This window comes from Rhamphochromis sp. 'chilingali', assembly GCF_963969265.1.
Source record: "Rhamphochromis sp. 'chilingali' genome assembly, chromosome: 19".
In the NCBI taxonomy this organism is placed as follows: Eukaryota; Metazoa; Chordata; class Actinopteri; order Cichliformes; family Cichlidae; genus Rhamphochromis; species Rhamphochromis sp. 'chilingali'.
This window is the reverse complement of record NC_137946.1, coordinates 3,136,595-3,152,203: the sequence shown is the minus strand read 5'-3', so window position 1 is coordinate 3,152,203 and position 15,609 is coordinate 3,136,595. Positions and strand designations below refer to the sequence as shown.

Sequence of the window (15,609 nt, the reverse complement as noted above, 5' to 3'; positions counted from 1 at the left end):
TTTTCAATTTCATTCAGGCAATAATTATTTACTTGTGATTTTAGATCATGCGTGCCAAAATCAGCCTTGGACAATGAAATGTTAGGTTGGTGCAAAAGGATCACGTCTCAGATGTTCACATTTCTATTTCTAATCGTAGCTGTACCTTTCTATACGGCTACAATGTGACAGCTTCTTCCCTCTCCACCCCGTGTGTTGCAGAAACAGACATTCATCATACCTGCTGGTTGTCATGTGGTGACAAGAAGGACTTGTTTCATCAAATGAAAGTCCAAGAAAAAGGTACAAAAAAAGAAAAAAAAATATGTATATATGTGTGTGTGTGTGTGTGTGTGTGTGTGTGTGTGTGTGTGTGTGTGCACATCGCCTAAAACATAGCACTTAGCAGAAACCAGAAGTCCAGTGAGGTTTACCAAACAGCTGATGCATTACAGGAGAATTTACCACTGGCAGCAATGGCTGGGGTAAAATAGCAAAGTAAGGAGAATCAGCTCCTCTTCGATATGTATGATGAAAAGCAATTTGTTAAACTGCATTACTCACTTGATTGTTGGACTTCATACAAATTAAGGTGAATAAATTATTATGCAATATGTGGATTGATCCTGCAGAGATGTGTGACAGCAGCAAACTGACAACAGAAGACAAAGTGAAGGATGTGAGGTCTGACAGGACACAGACTACTCAGGTACAACCACATCACTTTACAGCACATTTATGATGAGTATAAGACAAAAGCCATGAAAACACAACTCTGTAGTCTCTCTATAATGATTACATTTTGAAATGGAGCCAGAGCACACAGGGCAGTACGTTGTATAATAGGGACTCTCACACTCGTCTTCTGATAAGGAGGCAATCACTTTAGCACCACAAATGATAGTTATTTGCAAAGCCGTGCAGATGGCAGAGTTAAAGGTCTCGTAATCCTGTACCCACATGGATGCGAGTGCCAGACAGGCTTACAAATACCTGGCATTCCTGGATGTTTGTGCACTTGCCATGTGTGCATGTGAGCAAAACGACTGTGCATGTTTATCCTTGCTCACGATCCACGCTCTGCTTATGTAACCAAGGAAAAAGGGGGATTCGATAAAAACAGTGTCAAGTACCAATAAAGATATAAGAATATAATACATCTGTCAGATAATAATTAAATTATAACAAAAGATACGCTTCGTAGGTTCGGATGGAGGTAAGAACTCAACATCTCAAAAAAATCTCTGAGAGGTCAAATGTATGTCAACCAAATCAGATACAGAGTCCACTGTAATCTGCTCTGTAATCTTTAATCTCCTTTATAAGGACCTTTTATATCTTCCCCGAGGTCTTTAGAACACCTGAATGTGATACCGTTTACCGCATTTCATGCCAGCTGCTGATAAAGTAGTGGAGCATGGAACATTGCTAACATCACAGAAAAAACAAATACACAATGAGGCAGCATATGCATCAAAAGAGACCTGTGTACACCACGGCTACACTTTTTGAATGATATAACTGGAACGTAGGCAGGAAATGCTCGGATCTTTTACTTTAGCAGTTGTTCCAGTGGTTACCAACCTATGGAGTTTTTGTCCCTTCAGTGCTTTAAGTGACTGTAACTGCAACATGACAAAGTAGTCTTTAGATTTAATTAATCCAGAAGATTGTAACACCTTATAATAAAGATCCCCACCTATGAGCACGTACCTGGTGACAGAAGGAAGGAAACACTCCCTTTGAACAGGAAGAAACCTCCGGCAGAACCAGGCTCAGGCAGATGACCCCCAACCAGTCATCTTTATAAACCAGTTGTAAATTTACAATATCATCCAAATAATACCTTACATTTTGTGTAATTAGTACCAGTAAAAAATATACACATATTTATAACGGTTATTAAAGAGTGTCACCCCGAGGTTTAATGGGACAAAGTCTAATCGATCGTGGCTCAAGAGTTGGGAGTTCGCCTCGTAATCGGAAGGTTGCCGGTTCGAGCCCCGGCTTGGACAGTCTCGGTCGTTGTGTCCTTGGGCAAGACACTTCACCTGTTGCCTACTGGTGGTGGTCAGAGGGCCCGGTGGCGCCAGTGTCCGGCAGCCTCGCCTCTGTCAGTGCGCCCCAGGGTGGCTGTGGCTACAATGTAGCTGCCATCACCAGTGTGTGAATGTGTGTGTGAATGGGTGGATGACTGGATATGTAAAGCGCTTTGGGGTCCTTAGGGACTAGTAAAGCGCTATATAAATACAGGCCATTTACCATTTAATGAATGAGCCTCAGTTAGATCTCACTTTCACATAAGCAGTAGCGAGTCAAAATATCACATTTTGCAAAAATTGAAAACCTGGAAACGGGACATGCAGTTGGTGCAGTCACACCTGCACACTAGTCTGACCAGCTCTGACTGTTTTTTCCTTGTTTTGGGCAGATGTGAGTAGGGTTGCAAAGGGGCGGAAAATTTCCGGTAAATTTCCGAAAAGTTTCCGGTAAATTTCCATGGTAAGTTAAGCTTGGGAATTTTGGAAATATTCCATATTGGAAACTGTCCATGGAAATAATGGGAATTATGGAAATTAATGGGAATTTAGGAGAACTAACTGGGAATATATTATTTCCAAGCATAAATATAAACAGAAATCATAAGAAAACCTCCATGCAAAATGTTTTCAACAGATATTTAAACAGATTTATTTGTAAGTACAGTAGAATAGAACACGTTTCAATAACTTGTTTCATGGATGAATAAAAACAGAAATGTTGAGTTCAATATTACCATCCCCTAACCCCGCTCATTCAAAAATGCCCCCTGTCCAAAAATCTCCACAAAGTCCCATTCAAAAGGTTAAATGAAAAATGCCACTTATCCTCCAAAACGTCCCATTAAACATTCAAATCTTCCTTCAAGCAATCCTCTTTTCTCATTTTTGCTCAGTCAATAGACTCTTCCTGGACCTCATCATCATCCAACAACATGTCCACTTCCTCAGCATCCAACTCTGAGTCTTCCTCTTCAGTGTCACTTTCCAGCTTTGTTGAGGATGGCTCTGTGTCAGGCTCAAAGAGCCGTAGGTTTGCCCGAATGCCGACCAGCTTTTCCACTCTCACATTTGTGAGCCTGTTGCGAACCTTTGTGTGGGTGTTCCCAAACAGTGACCAGTTGCGCTCGGAGGCGGCTGATGATGGTGGGATTTGGAGGAGGATGGAGGCTACAGGTGCAAGGGCCTCAGATTCACATAGTCCCTTCCACCAGGTGGCTGCAGATATGTGCTGGCATGACTGCCATATTCCATCCTCTTTTCCAAAGGCCTTGCTTTGTTCGATACTTTGCCAAACTGCCTAGAACTTTGCCTTTATCGAGACCCAGGTGGTCAGACATGGCTGTAATGACCGCATAGGCACCGTTGATCTCTTCCCCGGAAAGTATGCCCTTGTCATATTTGGGGTCCAGCATGTATGCTGCTGCATGCACTGGCTTCATGCAGAACTCCCTCCGCTGTTCCAATGACTTGACCACAGCCGTTTCCTCTGCTTTCAGTAGTAGGGAAGTGGGCAGAATTGTCTGGATTTCTTCTTTGAGTTCTGCAAAAAGGCACTGGACATCTGACAAGATGGCACCATCCCCCTCTATCTTCACTATTGCTGCTGCAATAGGTTTGAGGATTTTCTGACTGCTAGATACTCTTTCCCAGAACACATCATCCAAGATGACCTTCTTGATGTCACTGTCGATGCCTACAGACTGGGATATGGCCATCTCTTGCAGAGACTCCTTTCCCTCCAGAAGGCTGTCAAACATGATAACAACACCACCCCATCGCGTTATGCTGGGAAGCTTCAGTGTAGTACTCTTGTTCTTTTCCTTTTGCTTTGACAGAAATGTAGCGGAAGTTACTTGTTTGCCTTTAACATATTTCAGAACTTGCTTCACTCTCTTATTCAGAGTGTCCATTGTTTTTAGTGCCATTATGTCTTTTAGGAGAAGGTTTAGTGTATGGGCTGCACAGCCAATAGTAGTTATATGAGGGTAGGTCTCCTCCACATGTGCCCAGGCAACCTTCATGTTGGCTGCATTGTCAGTGACCAGTGCAAAAACCTTATCTGGTCCAAGGTCATTGATGATCACTTTTAGCTCATCTGCAATGTATTGGCCTGTGTGTCTGTTTTCCTTTGTGTCTACACTCTTGTAGAACACAGGCTGAGGAGTGGTGATTATGTAGTTAATAATTCCTTGTCCCCTGATATTGGACCATCCATCAGAGATGACTGAAATACAGTCAGCTTGGTCAATGGTCTGTTTCACCTTTGCTTGAACTCGACTGAACTCTTCATCCAGTAGATGAGTAGACAATGCATGTCTGGTTGGGGGAATGTATGCTGGTCGGAGAACATTCAAAAATCTCTTCCAGTACACATTGGATGTCAGCATCAGGGGTGAGCCAGTTGCATAGATTGCACGAGCGAAACACTCATCTGCGTTTTTTTGGCTAGTGTCATCCATAAAATCAAAGAATCCTCTGATGCCAGAGGGACCAGGAGCTGATGAGTGGGTATCTGACTCTGATACAGCTGAAACAGATTCATTTTCCCCTTGAGTGGAATTCCTGGCTGCTGCATGTGTTGGGCCTTGAGGAATTTTTTTGCACTTTGCAATGTGCTGCTGCATTTTTGTGGCATTCTTCACGTACGTCTTATCACAATACTTACACATATATACAGATTTCCCTTGTACATTAGCTGGTGTAAAATGTCTCCACACATCAGATAGCGCACGTGGCATTTTTCTGTAAAATAAAACAAGAGCTTGTAAAAATGCTAATGCAATGCAAGAGATCGTAATAATACAATTGCAATATGATAATAAACAGATATAAATAGTAAGGCTAGCTAAACAACTGGAATGATCTTCAAAACAAAACAACCAAATGAGGAAGCTAGCATCTTCTTTATGTTATACTAGCTATGGCTTATTTAGCATCTAACAGATGCTAGCATTTTATTTAGCATCTAACAGATGCTAGCATTTTATTTAGCATCTAACAGATGCTAGCATTTTATTTAGTATCTTATCAGATGCTAGCATTTTATTTAGCATCTTATCAGATGCTAGCATTTTATTTAGCATCTTATCAGATTGCTATCTACCAGATTAATACATTTTATGTGATATTCACAATTTAAACATTTAATGAATATATTTTCCCATAATATCATCAAAACTTACCTCACTTGTTAAGTCCACAGGCTCAAATGTGTGCCTTTAATACTCTGTCCTTCAGGCTCAAAAGTGTGGTCCATGTGTACATGTGATGGAGGCATGCACAGTGCCAGTAGGTGGTCTCAATAGCCATGCAGCAAGCTTGTGCTCTGTACATGTGATTAAGGAATGGCATGGATATTCAAGTGTATTTGAATTGCATTTGTTTGTTTTTGTCAATATTATGCTAAAATATACTTTCCTCAACTATATTTAAGTTCCCTAAGAAGAGCCAACCTTCAATTTTGAAAATTCCCACTTTATTCCCATAAATTCCCGTTTATTCCCATAAATTCCCGTTAATTCCCATGGAAAGATTCCATCTTTGAAAATTCCGGGAATTTTGCAACCCTAGATGTGAGGAAGCAGCAGTTTGGCTGCGGTATAAAATGAGCATACCAAGATCACTGGAATGATCTCAAGCCCTGTAGTTGTTTGTGGGAATGAGATGTAGCCTCAAACTGAATGTCAGGTGTACCAGCAATTCAATGCAAAAAAGGTGCTTTAACACAGATGTCGCTTTCATTTGGAGGAACAGTAGTGGTTTATGGTACAGTAGGTTTCTAGACATATTCCACGATGCAGCTGGTAGTGTTTCTACAAACTAGAAACACTACCAGCCACGCTGTCATGTCTTATAATCATAGTGCTGGGGAACAGCTGAGAAAATCCTGAGGCTGTCAGGAAAGCCAGGCAGGTGGGACCCATTGATCCAGTGTAGAGATATGATATATATTACCTATATGTGCTATAAATATAGTTGACTAAACTGTATATAGTGGATTCAAATCAAAGCTGTACTGAAACAAATTACAATGTGGGCCACAGATTTTAATCTTCTTAGTATGATTCGAAAATTAACATGAATAGGTTCGGCAGCAGTCGTTTAGCATGAAGTAAATCATTGTTAAACATCCATCCATCCATCCATCCATCCATCCATCTTCATCCGCTTTATCCGGGGCCGGGTCGCGGGGGCAGCAGCCTAAGCAAAGAGGCCCAGACCTCCCTCTCCCCAGCCACCTCCTCCAGCTTATCCGGGGGAATACCAAGGCGTTCCCAGGCCAGCCGAGAGATATAATCTCTCCAGCGTGTCCTGGGTCTGCCCCGGGGCCTCCTCCCGGTGGGACATGCCTGGAACACCTCACCCAGGAGGCGCCCAGGGGGCATCCTTGTCAGATGCCCGAACCACCTCAGCTGGCTCCTTTCGATGTGGAGCAGCAGCTGCTCTACTCTGAGCCCCTCCCGGATGGCCGAACTTCTCACCCTATCTCTAAGGGAGAGGCCAGCCACTCTTCGGAGGAAGCTCATTTCTGCCGCTTGTATCCGCGATCTCATTCTTTCGGTCACTACCCACAGCTCGTGGCCATAGGTGAGGGTAGGGACGTAGATCGACCGGTAAATTGAGAGCTTCGCTTTTACACTCAGCTCACTCTTCACCACGACGGACCGGTGCAGCGTCCGCATTACTGCAGCTGCAGCCCCAATCCGTCTGTCGATCTCCGGCTCCCTTCTCCCATCACTCGAGAACAAGACCCCGAGATACTTGAACTCCTCCACTTGGGGCAGGAACTCATCCCCGACCCGGAGTGGGCACTCCACCCTTTTCCGGCTGAGAACCATGGCCTCAGATTTGGAGGTGCTGATCCTCATTCCCGCTGCTTCACACTCGGCTGCGAACCGTTCCAGTGCGAGCTGGAGGCCCTCACCCGATGAAGCCAACAGAACCACATCATCTGCAAAAATCAGAGATGAGATTCTGAGGCCACCAAAGCGAAAGCCCTCCGCCACTTGGCTGCGCCTAGAAATTCTGTCCATAAAAATTATGAACAGAACCAGAGACAAAGGGCAGCCCTGGCGGAGCCCATCACCCACCGGGAACGAGTCCGACTTATTGCCGGCAATGCGAACCAAGCTCTTGCAACGGTTGTATAGGGATCGAATGGCCCGTAGCAATGGGCCAGACACCCCATATTCCCGCAACACCTCCCACAGGACACCCCGAGGGACACGGTCGAATGCCTTCTCCAAGTCCACAAAACACATGTAGACTGGTTGGGCAAACTCCCATGCACCCTCAAGTATCCTGGAGAGGATAAAGAGCTGGTCCAGTGTTCCGCGACCAGGACGAAAACCGCATTGTTCCTCCTGTATCCGAGGTTCGACTAACGGACGAACTCTCCTTTCCAGCACCCTGGCATAGACTTTATGTTAAACATAGAAAGTATTATACTTTACTGGCAGTAAGGTGGAAGACCTCATAAAACTAAAAACCCTATTACTCTAGTATTTAGTGTTGTTCTATCTGTTCTGGAGACATGGTTGGTGTTGAATATTTGTACACTGCACTGAATGTATGCATTTGTTTTTATTTGCTTTAATCTAGGAGAGTAAGACATCAGCTGATGCATCGGAATCAATAAAAACTACAGCAAGACTAAGGAAATTACAAAATTTTGTGCAAGCAAGAAGTGGAAAGGGAAAGAGCACATCTAAGAGTAACGGTGAGCTACTCGTGAGGATGCTTTCCAGTTTTTCAATGAATCTGTTTATAATACATGCAATATCTGGTGATCTCATGTAGCAGATGCAGAAATTGTGAGCAACAACAACTCAGTCCTAACCTGCATCGGCCGGAGGAGGAAGACTGAGAGGAGGCTCTCCAAAACTGCTCCGCTGCCACAGCAGCTGTTACAGCAACACGCCAGGAATCTCCATAAAGATCCAGAGGAGGATGAAGCTTGGAGCACAAGGGTTGGAAATTACCTGTGGAGCCCTTTTGACTATCCACAGACTTTCTTCTCTCAGACTTGCTACCAACCTCGACATGGACTTTGTGAGCTGCCACAGACCACAGAATGGGATCGTTTTGAGACCCTCGTACACTGGACAGAGCTGGATAGAAAACAGTCGGGTCTGTCTCCTCCCCAAATGATCCGCTCCATCACAGATTTGCATCTCTACCAAAACACTGTAAGTTATAACCTTGTCATTATTACCATCCATCAGTGAAGCTTCTAAGCAAATGAGAGAAAACAAAGCTGTAAATCAGGAACTAACAACATTTGATTGGGAGTATCTGTGATATGGGCCAGGATATTACGGCTCGTAGTCAAATGCCATGTCCTAAATTATATACTATCATATCCAGACCATAATTTACACAATGAACATCAACTTGCATTTAATAAGACTTGAAACTTGACCAAAAGCTCTTTAGGAAAGTCTAGAGTAATTTATCCAATTCAATGCAACACTTTAGAAGGTCGGCTTATTTACCTCCTGGCAACTCGTTAGCTGAGAACATTGGTGCATCATTAACTTTATTAATAATTTGTAATAATTGTTAACTTAAAGCATAATGGTTTTTTTTTTTAAATTAAATCCATAAAAATAACAACAAGTTGTGTTTTAAAGTCCTTATACCAGATTATTTGGGAGCATATGGTATAATAAAGCAGTTTCCCTGTTCCATTACTTTATGCTAAACTAACTAGTAGCTTACAGTGGTACAAGTATTTACCAGACTGGCAGAATTTTTTTTATCAAATGTAATTTTCCCCAAATGATTATGAATTTAAATCTCTTTTTCTTTTTTATATTTTTGGAAACCCCCCAAATCCCCATAATTGTGATGTCCTTACCTGGATGATTGAGCATGCATCAAGATACACTGATGGAGTTATGTCTTCCTGTCAGCCAATGAAGCTTTCTGTTTGAATGAGCAAACCAATCCAAGATACCTACTTCCTCCTCCCAGCTCTCCTAAGTATCATTATTCTGTGCTTTGCAGGGCTCGCCATCAGTGTTGCCAACTTAGCGACTTTGTCGCTATATTTAGCGAGTTTTCAGACCCCTTAGCGACTTTTTTTCTAAAGAAAGTCGCTAAAAAAAGACATGAAAGCTCGTATCGCTTTTACTCTCAACAAGCAGCGGGTGCTGTAACGCAGTCAGTTCTTCTTTTACTCTTATGCTGTTTTGTGGATCACAAGGTTTAAAACTACTTATAAACACACACACAAAGTAACTCCACCAGAGTGTCTATTTCGGGTCACTTGCCGGTCCAAGCCCGGGTAAAGGAGCAGGGTTGGAATTGTGACATTAAAAAAAACAATAATTGCTAAAAGAAATTTAATTTGTAGTTCTAAATAAACTCTAAATGCATTTAGGACGTTTTTTACTCACTTTATGTCTCTTCCACGATGTTATTTCTCTCTCCAACAACAAAGGTTACAATTAGATTAGCATGATCAATTATGCAAATTAGGCGATGACGTCATTTGGCAACTTCTAGCGACTTTTAGGACAACCAATAGCGATTTTCCTTACTGAGGAGTTGGCAACACTGCTCACCGTTCTAAATGTGCTTCAGGGCTCTTTTGGGAACATTTAAGCTAACTGAACTGTAACTGAAATTAGCGCTTAGCGCTTGTGTTTCATCATTGTTTTAATGAAATCAGGAGGTTTTTAAGTACTGGTTTTAATTTCCAGCCTCAGTTATCATTAATGTTTCGTTAGCTCTTCAAAACATCATAATCATAATTTTTTAAAATAAATCAATAATGGACTGTTTCTATGAAGGGATTCCACACAGTGTTGAAAGTGGCTGGTTCAGAATGTAATGTTTACACATTTAGGCTACGTCCACACGTACCCGGGTATTTTTGAAAACGCAGATTTTTCTATGCGTTTGCACCTTTCGTCCACACGTAAACGGCGTTTTTGGTCACTGAAAACTGAGATTTTTAAAAACTCCAGCCAGGGTGGATATTTTTGAAAACTCCGTTTTTGCATTTACGTGTGGACGAGAAAAACGCAGAAAACGCAGCGTCAAAGGTGTGCGCATTTTTTGACGTCACACAGTGCGCCACGTTATTGTTTCGGTGAAATGAATTTCTACAATACTGTTACTGTTAATTCTACTCTCTGCAGTGTTTAAATGCTTACATATACACACAGTTACTGTCCCTCCACACTTACGACTCGGTTCTGCTTCTATGCCCCAGCTTTGTTTACTTTTTCCCACCGAGGCTTCTAAACTTCTGATTGGCCAACATTTCTGCACGGTTAGGAATATATCGCCACCTGTTGCTTTGGCATGTTCCTAGCAGTGTTTTCCTTCATTTCTGCCTTTATGTGTGGACGGGATTATTTTTTAAAACGAAAACAGAAAATCTCTGTTTTCAAAAATAGCTGCACTGCATTGTGGGTAGGGTAGATTTGCCATTTGACTCCCACTGAAGCCTAAACCTGCAAATCTTGCTGCTATTTTGATTTCCACAATTCATTTTTGTTGTTGTTAATGTGCATGTTGTGATTGATGTGATAGTAGCATTACATACAATTTTATCAGTAGTGTACACTGAAACGCTTAATTTCACAATATCAAAGTAATATTATCACTCTGCAGTTTATACAGTCTGTTGTCATTTAAGTAAACCTAATCTATTCTAATACTGCAACATATTAGCCTGTGCTCGTTTTAGACATCGACTGTGTAGACTTAATTTGTCCGTATAATTTGGCAACTTAGTGGAGTTTTTTGAACAGCTTCAACTTGCATCCAGACTTACAAACACTCTCAGATATATTTCAGTTCCCTCTGTGCCAACACCAAAAATCTATAATGGTAAATGACACATTCATTGAAGACTCGAGATCGTGATGCAATCAAGTAACTAGTAATGAATTATTTTTAAAGTCTACCACACAGCACCTCAGGCTGTGACAGTAACCACAAATCTTGTTCAGTGGCTTCAGCCTACATTTAAATTATCAAGTGGTTCTTTAGAATTGAGTTAGAGTGACTCTCGAGACTACAGCAATATAATTTTGCCAATGTGGCCAAATTACTGACTGAAATCAGACTCAACATCATACATCAGAGCACATAGTTCAGAGAGCAGTACTGATGAAGCAGCAGGACGGTCAGGAGAGGCAGATATTTACTTTTCAGAAACATCTGCCTTATTATACTTGTTTCCTGTATGTGTTATTAAGAGGTGCTTATCCAACCACTCAGTGCATGACAGCGAGGGCTCAGTTTACGTCCTTGTTGGGAAATTAGCCAACACACACTGTAACAGATTTCTGAGAGCAGCACCGAATTACTGCTAAGCTGATGCTAATGGGCAACCTGTATAAGAAAGGATGCTTTGCTTCATGCTTCACCAGCTTCAGTGACACTTTAGAAAATATATGCAGCTGATCAAAAATAAGCACATGTAATTAATAACTTGTAAAATGTATATTTAAGAAACTCCAACCACAACAAAAATAGCATTTCTGCAAGCTGTGTAGCTTCCAGGGTTTAGCCTAATTCAGAACACAGGTTTTATATTGTTGGTGTTCATGTTGCCCACCAGAAAACACACATTTTAATCTGTCTTTTATTCAAACAGTTGACCAGATTTGAGAGATTTGAAGCCTTAAGACAGCACTCGCCTTTAATGAAACCACAGGATAATGAAAGTTGTCTGGTAAGAGAGCCCAGCCTCCTCGTCCTGCCAGCTCGTTCGTCTACGGATTCAAACTTTCTTTCTTAAATGTTTATTTTCAGGAGCTGTGTTGGATCCTTCTGTTTACAGTGTGCTTTGTTATTCAAGCGAACGCGGGAGCAGAACGGTGAGCTGACCACATCGAGAGTGCGGAGGACAGAGCTGGAACATCTATCTCAGAGTGACAGGAAACACATCGAGGACTCACCAGAGGGAACACAAACTATCATCTCTGTAAGTCATGCATCTGCAAATGTTGTGTTAATGCAGAAATTTGTTCATGGCTTCATGTAATGAAATAACAAACAATAGTAGGAGAGGGACCAAAATGATCTAGTTATCCAGGCTCAGCTGTGAAACACATCTTCACACTCCAATATGAAAATAATTTTTCTGTTTAAATGCATTAAATGACATCCTATCATCAGCTAGCATTACTAACATTTTCAGCTCAGTATGATTGGACAATGCTGGGCCAGGTTAGCCTTCTGAGGGAACTTAAATTCTTGTTAGCGCCCCAGAATTTTTCTTTGCATTGATCATAGACACACGATGAATGCATAGTGATCAGTACTTATAGGTAGTTTCTTTAGGATTACCTTCACAGCACTTATTTAACTGACCAAAACTCAGAACAGTGTGAAAGAGAATTGTAGATTTGCACATGTTGGGAGCCAGATACTTATAAGACGTATATTTGGAGGTGTAAAGATGAGGCTTTGTCCCCACTGTCAAGCATTATGCTGTGTTTGGCTGCCAGTAGTACAGGTATAATGCACAAAGTAAATGAAATAATAAAGGACAAGGAGTACCTCAAAATTTTTCAACTTCACCACAAATTGCAGCTACATGGTTGAAACTTGACACAACTGGGTTTTCTAGCAGACAGTGATCCCAAACTCACATCAGAACTGGTTAAAGGCTAAAGTTAAGCTTCTGCAATGACTTTCCCCAAGCCCCGACCACAACCTCAAATATCCAGCCAAATTATTTCAGACGCTTGTTGATGGCTACCAAAAGCATCTGGTGGAACTTGCTAAAGGTTACTAACTGACTATTAGTGGGGTTGTATGGATATGTATTTTTGACCATGTGTATTAAAATAAAATCCCCCAAAATGTACACTTGTGTACCCAATTCTTGTTGTTTTTTTAATCATTTTGACATGTATGCAGTACAACCATTGCACCCTGTAAAAAGTGCAGTTTAAAGAAATCACTTAAAGATGATGTGCAGTATACAGTTTAGCCAAACTCATTTAGATTTCAGACTAAGAGAAGCAGGATGTTAAAAGCTGAGCACAGGAAGTTGGGGATTAAGCTCACCGCACAGTTCCTGGACTTCTGCTATAAAAAGCAAAGCAGTGTTTGCAGGATTAGGTATTTTGCTTGCCAGAGGAGCTGACGTGTCTGGGATACTGAGCTGTTCAGTCACATGAGGAATCAAACACAGCAGCCTAGGGCCCTGACTCAGCTTTCTGCTTGGTTAGCTTTGTCTTTTATTTATCCTAAAATTCCTGTGGCACAAAATCGACAGAGAACATGACAGAGAACCAAAAGCATATACTGCATTGGAGATAACAACACGAATGAATGTTTTTACTGTGCAGAGCAGAGACATGCAGAAAGGTGAAGCAGAGAAGACGGATGCTGACCATGGGAGACCAATTACTAAAGCGCACCATAGGTCCAGTATCTCTCTGGAAAGCCTCTACAGCCTCAACAGCAGACAAAGCTCCTCAAGTAAGCACCTCTGGGCACAGACCCAAGCACATCCTTCACACCACAACCCAATGAATTATGCAATCCTTGTGTTCTGAGTATCCTATTACCCCTCTTCTGATGCACTAATTTGTCCAGCTACACTGACCGCTGACATATCAAAAACAGAATCCCCATCTCACACTTGTGCTGCTGTGTTACTGAAATGTGGATGAGCATTTTAATTCTGCTGCCCTTTGCTGAAGCCTCTTGTGTTCTGTTTCCCAGGTGGAGTCACCAGTGGGTCAGACTATTCCAGTAACAGAAACAGTCTGAAGCTAGAGGACGATCTGCTATGCACAAGACAGTTTTGTGGCAGAGCCAGAGTCCATACAGAGTATGTGCCAAGTCCATACGACACCGAGTCCCTCAAACTCAAGGTAAACAAGTACGGCAAGCAAATGGAAAATTATTATATTACTATATTATCTTTGATATTTGTGGATTTAAGTTATGACTGATATTCAGATGCTAATTTTAGGGCAATCTCTGCTGGATTTTGAGCCATGCTGGCTACAGTTTTATCACCTTGGTCCTTTCTGAAATATCTCAACAATGATTGGCCCAAAACGTGTACTTGCTCCCTTATCTTTGAGATTAAAGTTTGAATCTTTATCAATGTTCTATACGTACTATTATCTATTAAGAAATGTAATAAAATGGAATGATTTTACTCAGGTGGGAGATGTCATTGACATCATAACCAAGCCTTCCATGGGAATATGGACAGGCATGCTGAATGGGAGAATAGGAAATTTCAAGTTCATCTACGTGGACATACTGAGGACGGAGAACTTGGAAACACAAATCCACAGAGTGAGACACAAATCAACTGTCCAGGAAGTGCTGAAGCGTCTCAGTCTTGAGGTATTTTGCTCTTATTTGAACTGATTTCAGTGGTAACCCAACCATCCTTCCAACAGGAAGCTGTTCCTTCAGCTTTCTTCTGAACGGTACCATTTTTTCTTTTTCAGGAATATTACACATGTTTGCAGCTGGGTGGTTACCAAACTGTAGACGACTTGATGAGGCTGAGGGAGAATCATCTGATGGAGCTGAATGTGACTGATCCAGAGCACAGGCAGCGTCTGCTCGCTGCTGTCAACTCCCTGCAGCAACTGCGCTGTGAGTAATGAACCCCAGACAAGGTCATTGAAGGACAGATGTGCTATAATAGAACCACAAAGAAATATGCTGGGATGTTTGGATCCAGAAAGGAAAAAGAACAAGACACATTAATCCTTTCCTAGACGAGACTGGAAAGGTACCAAAGTTAAAGAGATTAAAGACAACAGGTCTTTGAGTAGTAGCTCTAAGAATAAAGGAGACAGATAACCTGTTCGATCCTAATTCACAGAAATAAAAGTGACTGAATGATTACCGACTGCTCGTCAATTGAGCTCTGCAGCAGTACGTGCGACCAAGCAGTCTTCTCTACTTTGCAGCTGATTGTCAGTTGGAGAATGAAGCTGATCAAAAGGCCGAGAGCTCCACTGAGAACATGAAGGCAGATGTGAGTAACTGCCCCAGAGACTCTGGCTGCCCCATGCCATCTGACAGCCCTGACAGCATCACAGAGGAAGCAGACCTTCATTTTCTCTCTGACCATGCTTTACCAGCCAACGTGACGGCTTAATAAGAGAAAACTATTCCTTGACATGCTTGTTTTATTTCTTCTGTTGCTGTTGACTTGTTTTTCCCACAGCTGTGAAACATGGAAACATACAATAAAAGGCACACTCTGACCCAATACCTCCGCTATGTGTTGGCTTGATTTCTAAAGTAAGACATTTTATAAACCATTTAATTTTTTTCACCATAGTTACCATTTTTATGGAAATGACTCAGAATCAGAGAGAAACACTCCATGAAATGTGCAAATGGCAAAAACGAACAAACTGAGCGGCTATTGGTCTGTGAATCAAGGTAAACAACTATGTGAAATTTAGCCTGGTAAGTGTATATATGCATGTAAAATGTGCCTTCCTCCTATACTGGTAACTCTAACCAGTAGGCAGCAGAAAACAAATCCAGAATTATCACACGATATTAACGTAATGACTATCATATAAAAATAAAAGTTGCAGTCAAGCACCCAAAACACACGAATGGAAGT

At 41.8% G+C, this 15,609-nt stretch overlaps 1 protein-coding gene across 1 annotated transcript in view; it reads left to right on the top strand.

The window, feature by feature from the left end:
- samsn1b (SAM domain, SH3 domain and nuclear localisation signals 1b) overlaps positions 1-15,232 on the top strand; it is a 28,164-nt gene extending 12,932 nt beyond the window's left edge. The window contains exons 4-15 of the mRNA XM_080867228.1: positions 45-85; positions 202-282; positions 612-688; positions 7,623-7,740; positions 7,821-8,209; positions 11,638-11,715; positions 11,842-11,967; positions 13,343-13,475; positions 13,722-13,873; positions 14,172-14,360; positions 14,468-14,618; positions 14,939-15,232. Of these exons, the coding sequence (XP_080723354.1) occupies positions 45-85; positions 202-282; positions 612-688; positions 7,623-7,740; positions 7,821-8,209; positions 11,638-11,715; positions 11,842-11,967; positions 13,343-13,475; positions 13,722-13,873; positions 14,172-14,360; positions 14,468-14,618; positions 14,939-15,129 (1,726 nt within the window). The 3' untranslated portion in view covers positions 15,130-15,232. The remainder of the gene's footprint in view (positions 1-44; positions 86-201; positions 283-611; positions 689-7,622; positions 7,741-7,820; positions 8,210-11,637; positions 11,716-11,841; positions 11,968-13,342; positions 13,476-13,721; positions 13,874-14,171; positions 14,361-14,467; positions 14,619-14,938) is intronic.
- Positions 15,233-15,609: the final 377 nt, after the last annotated feature.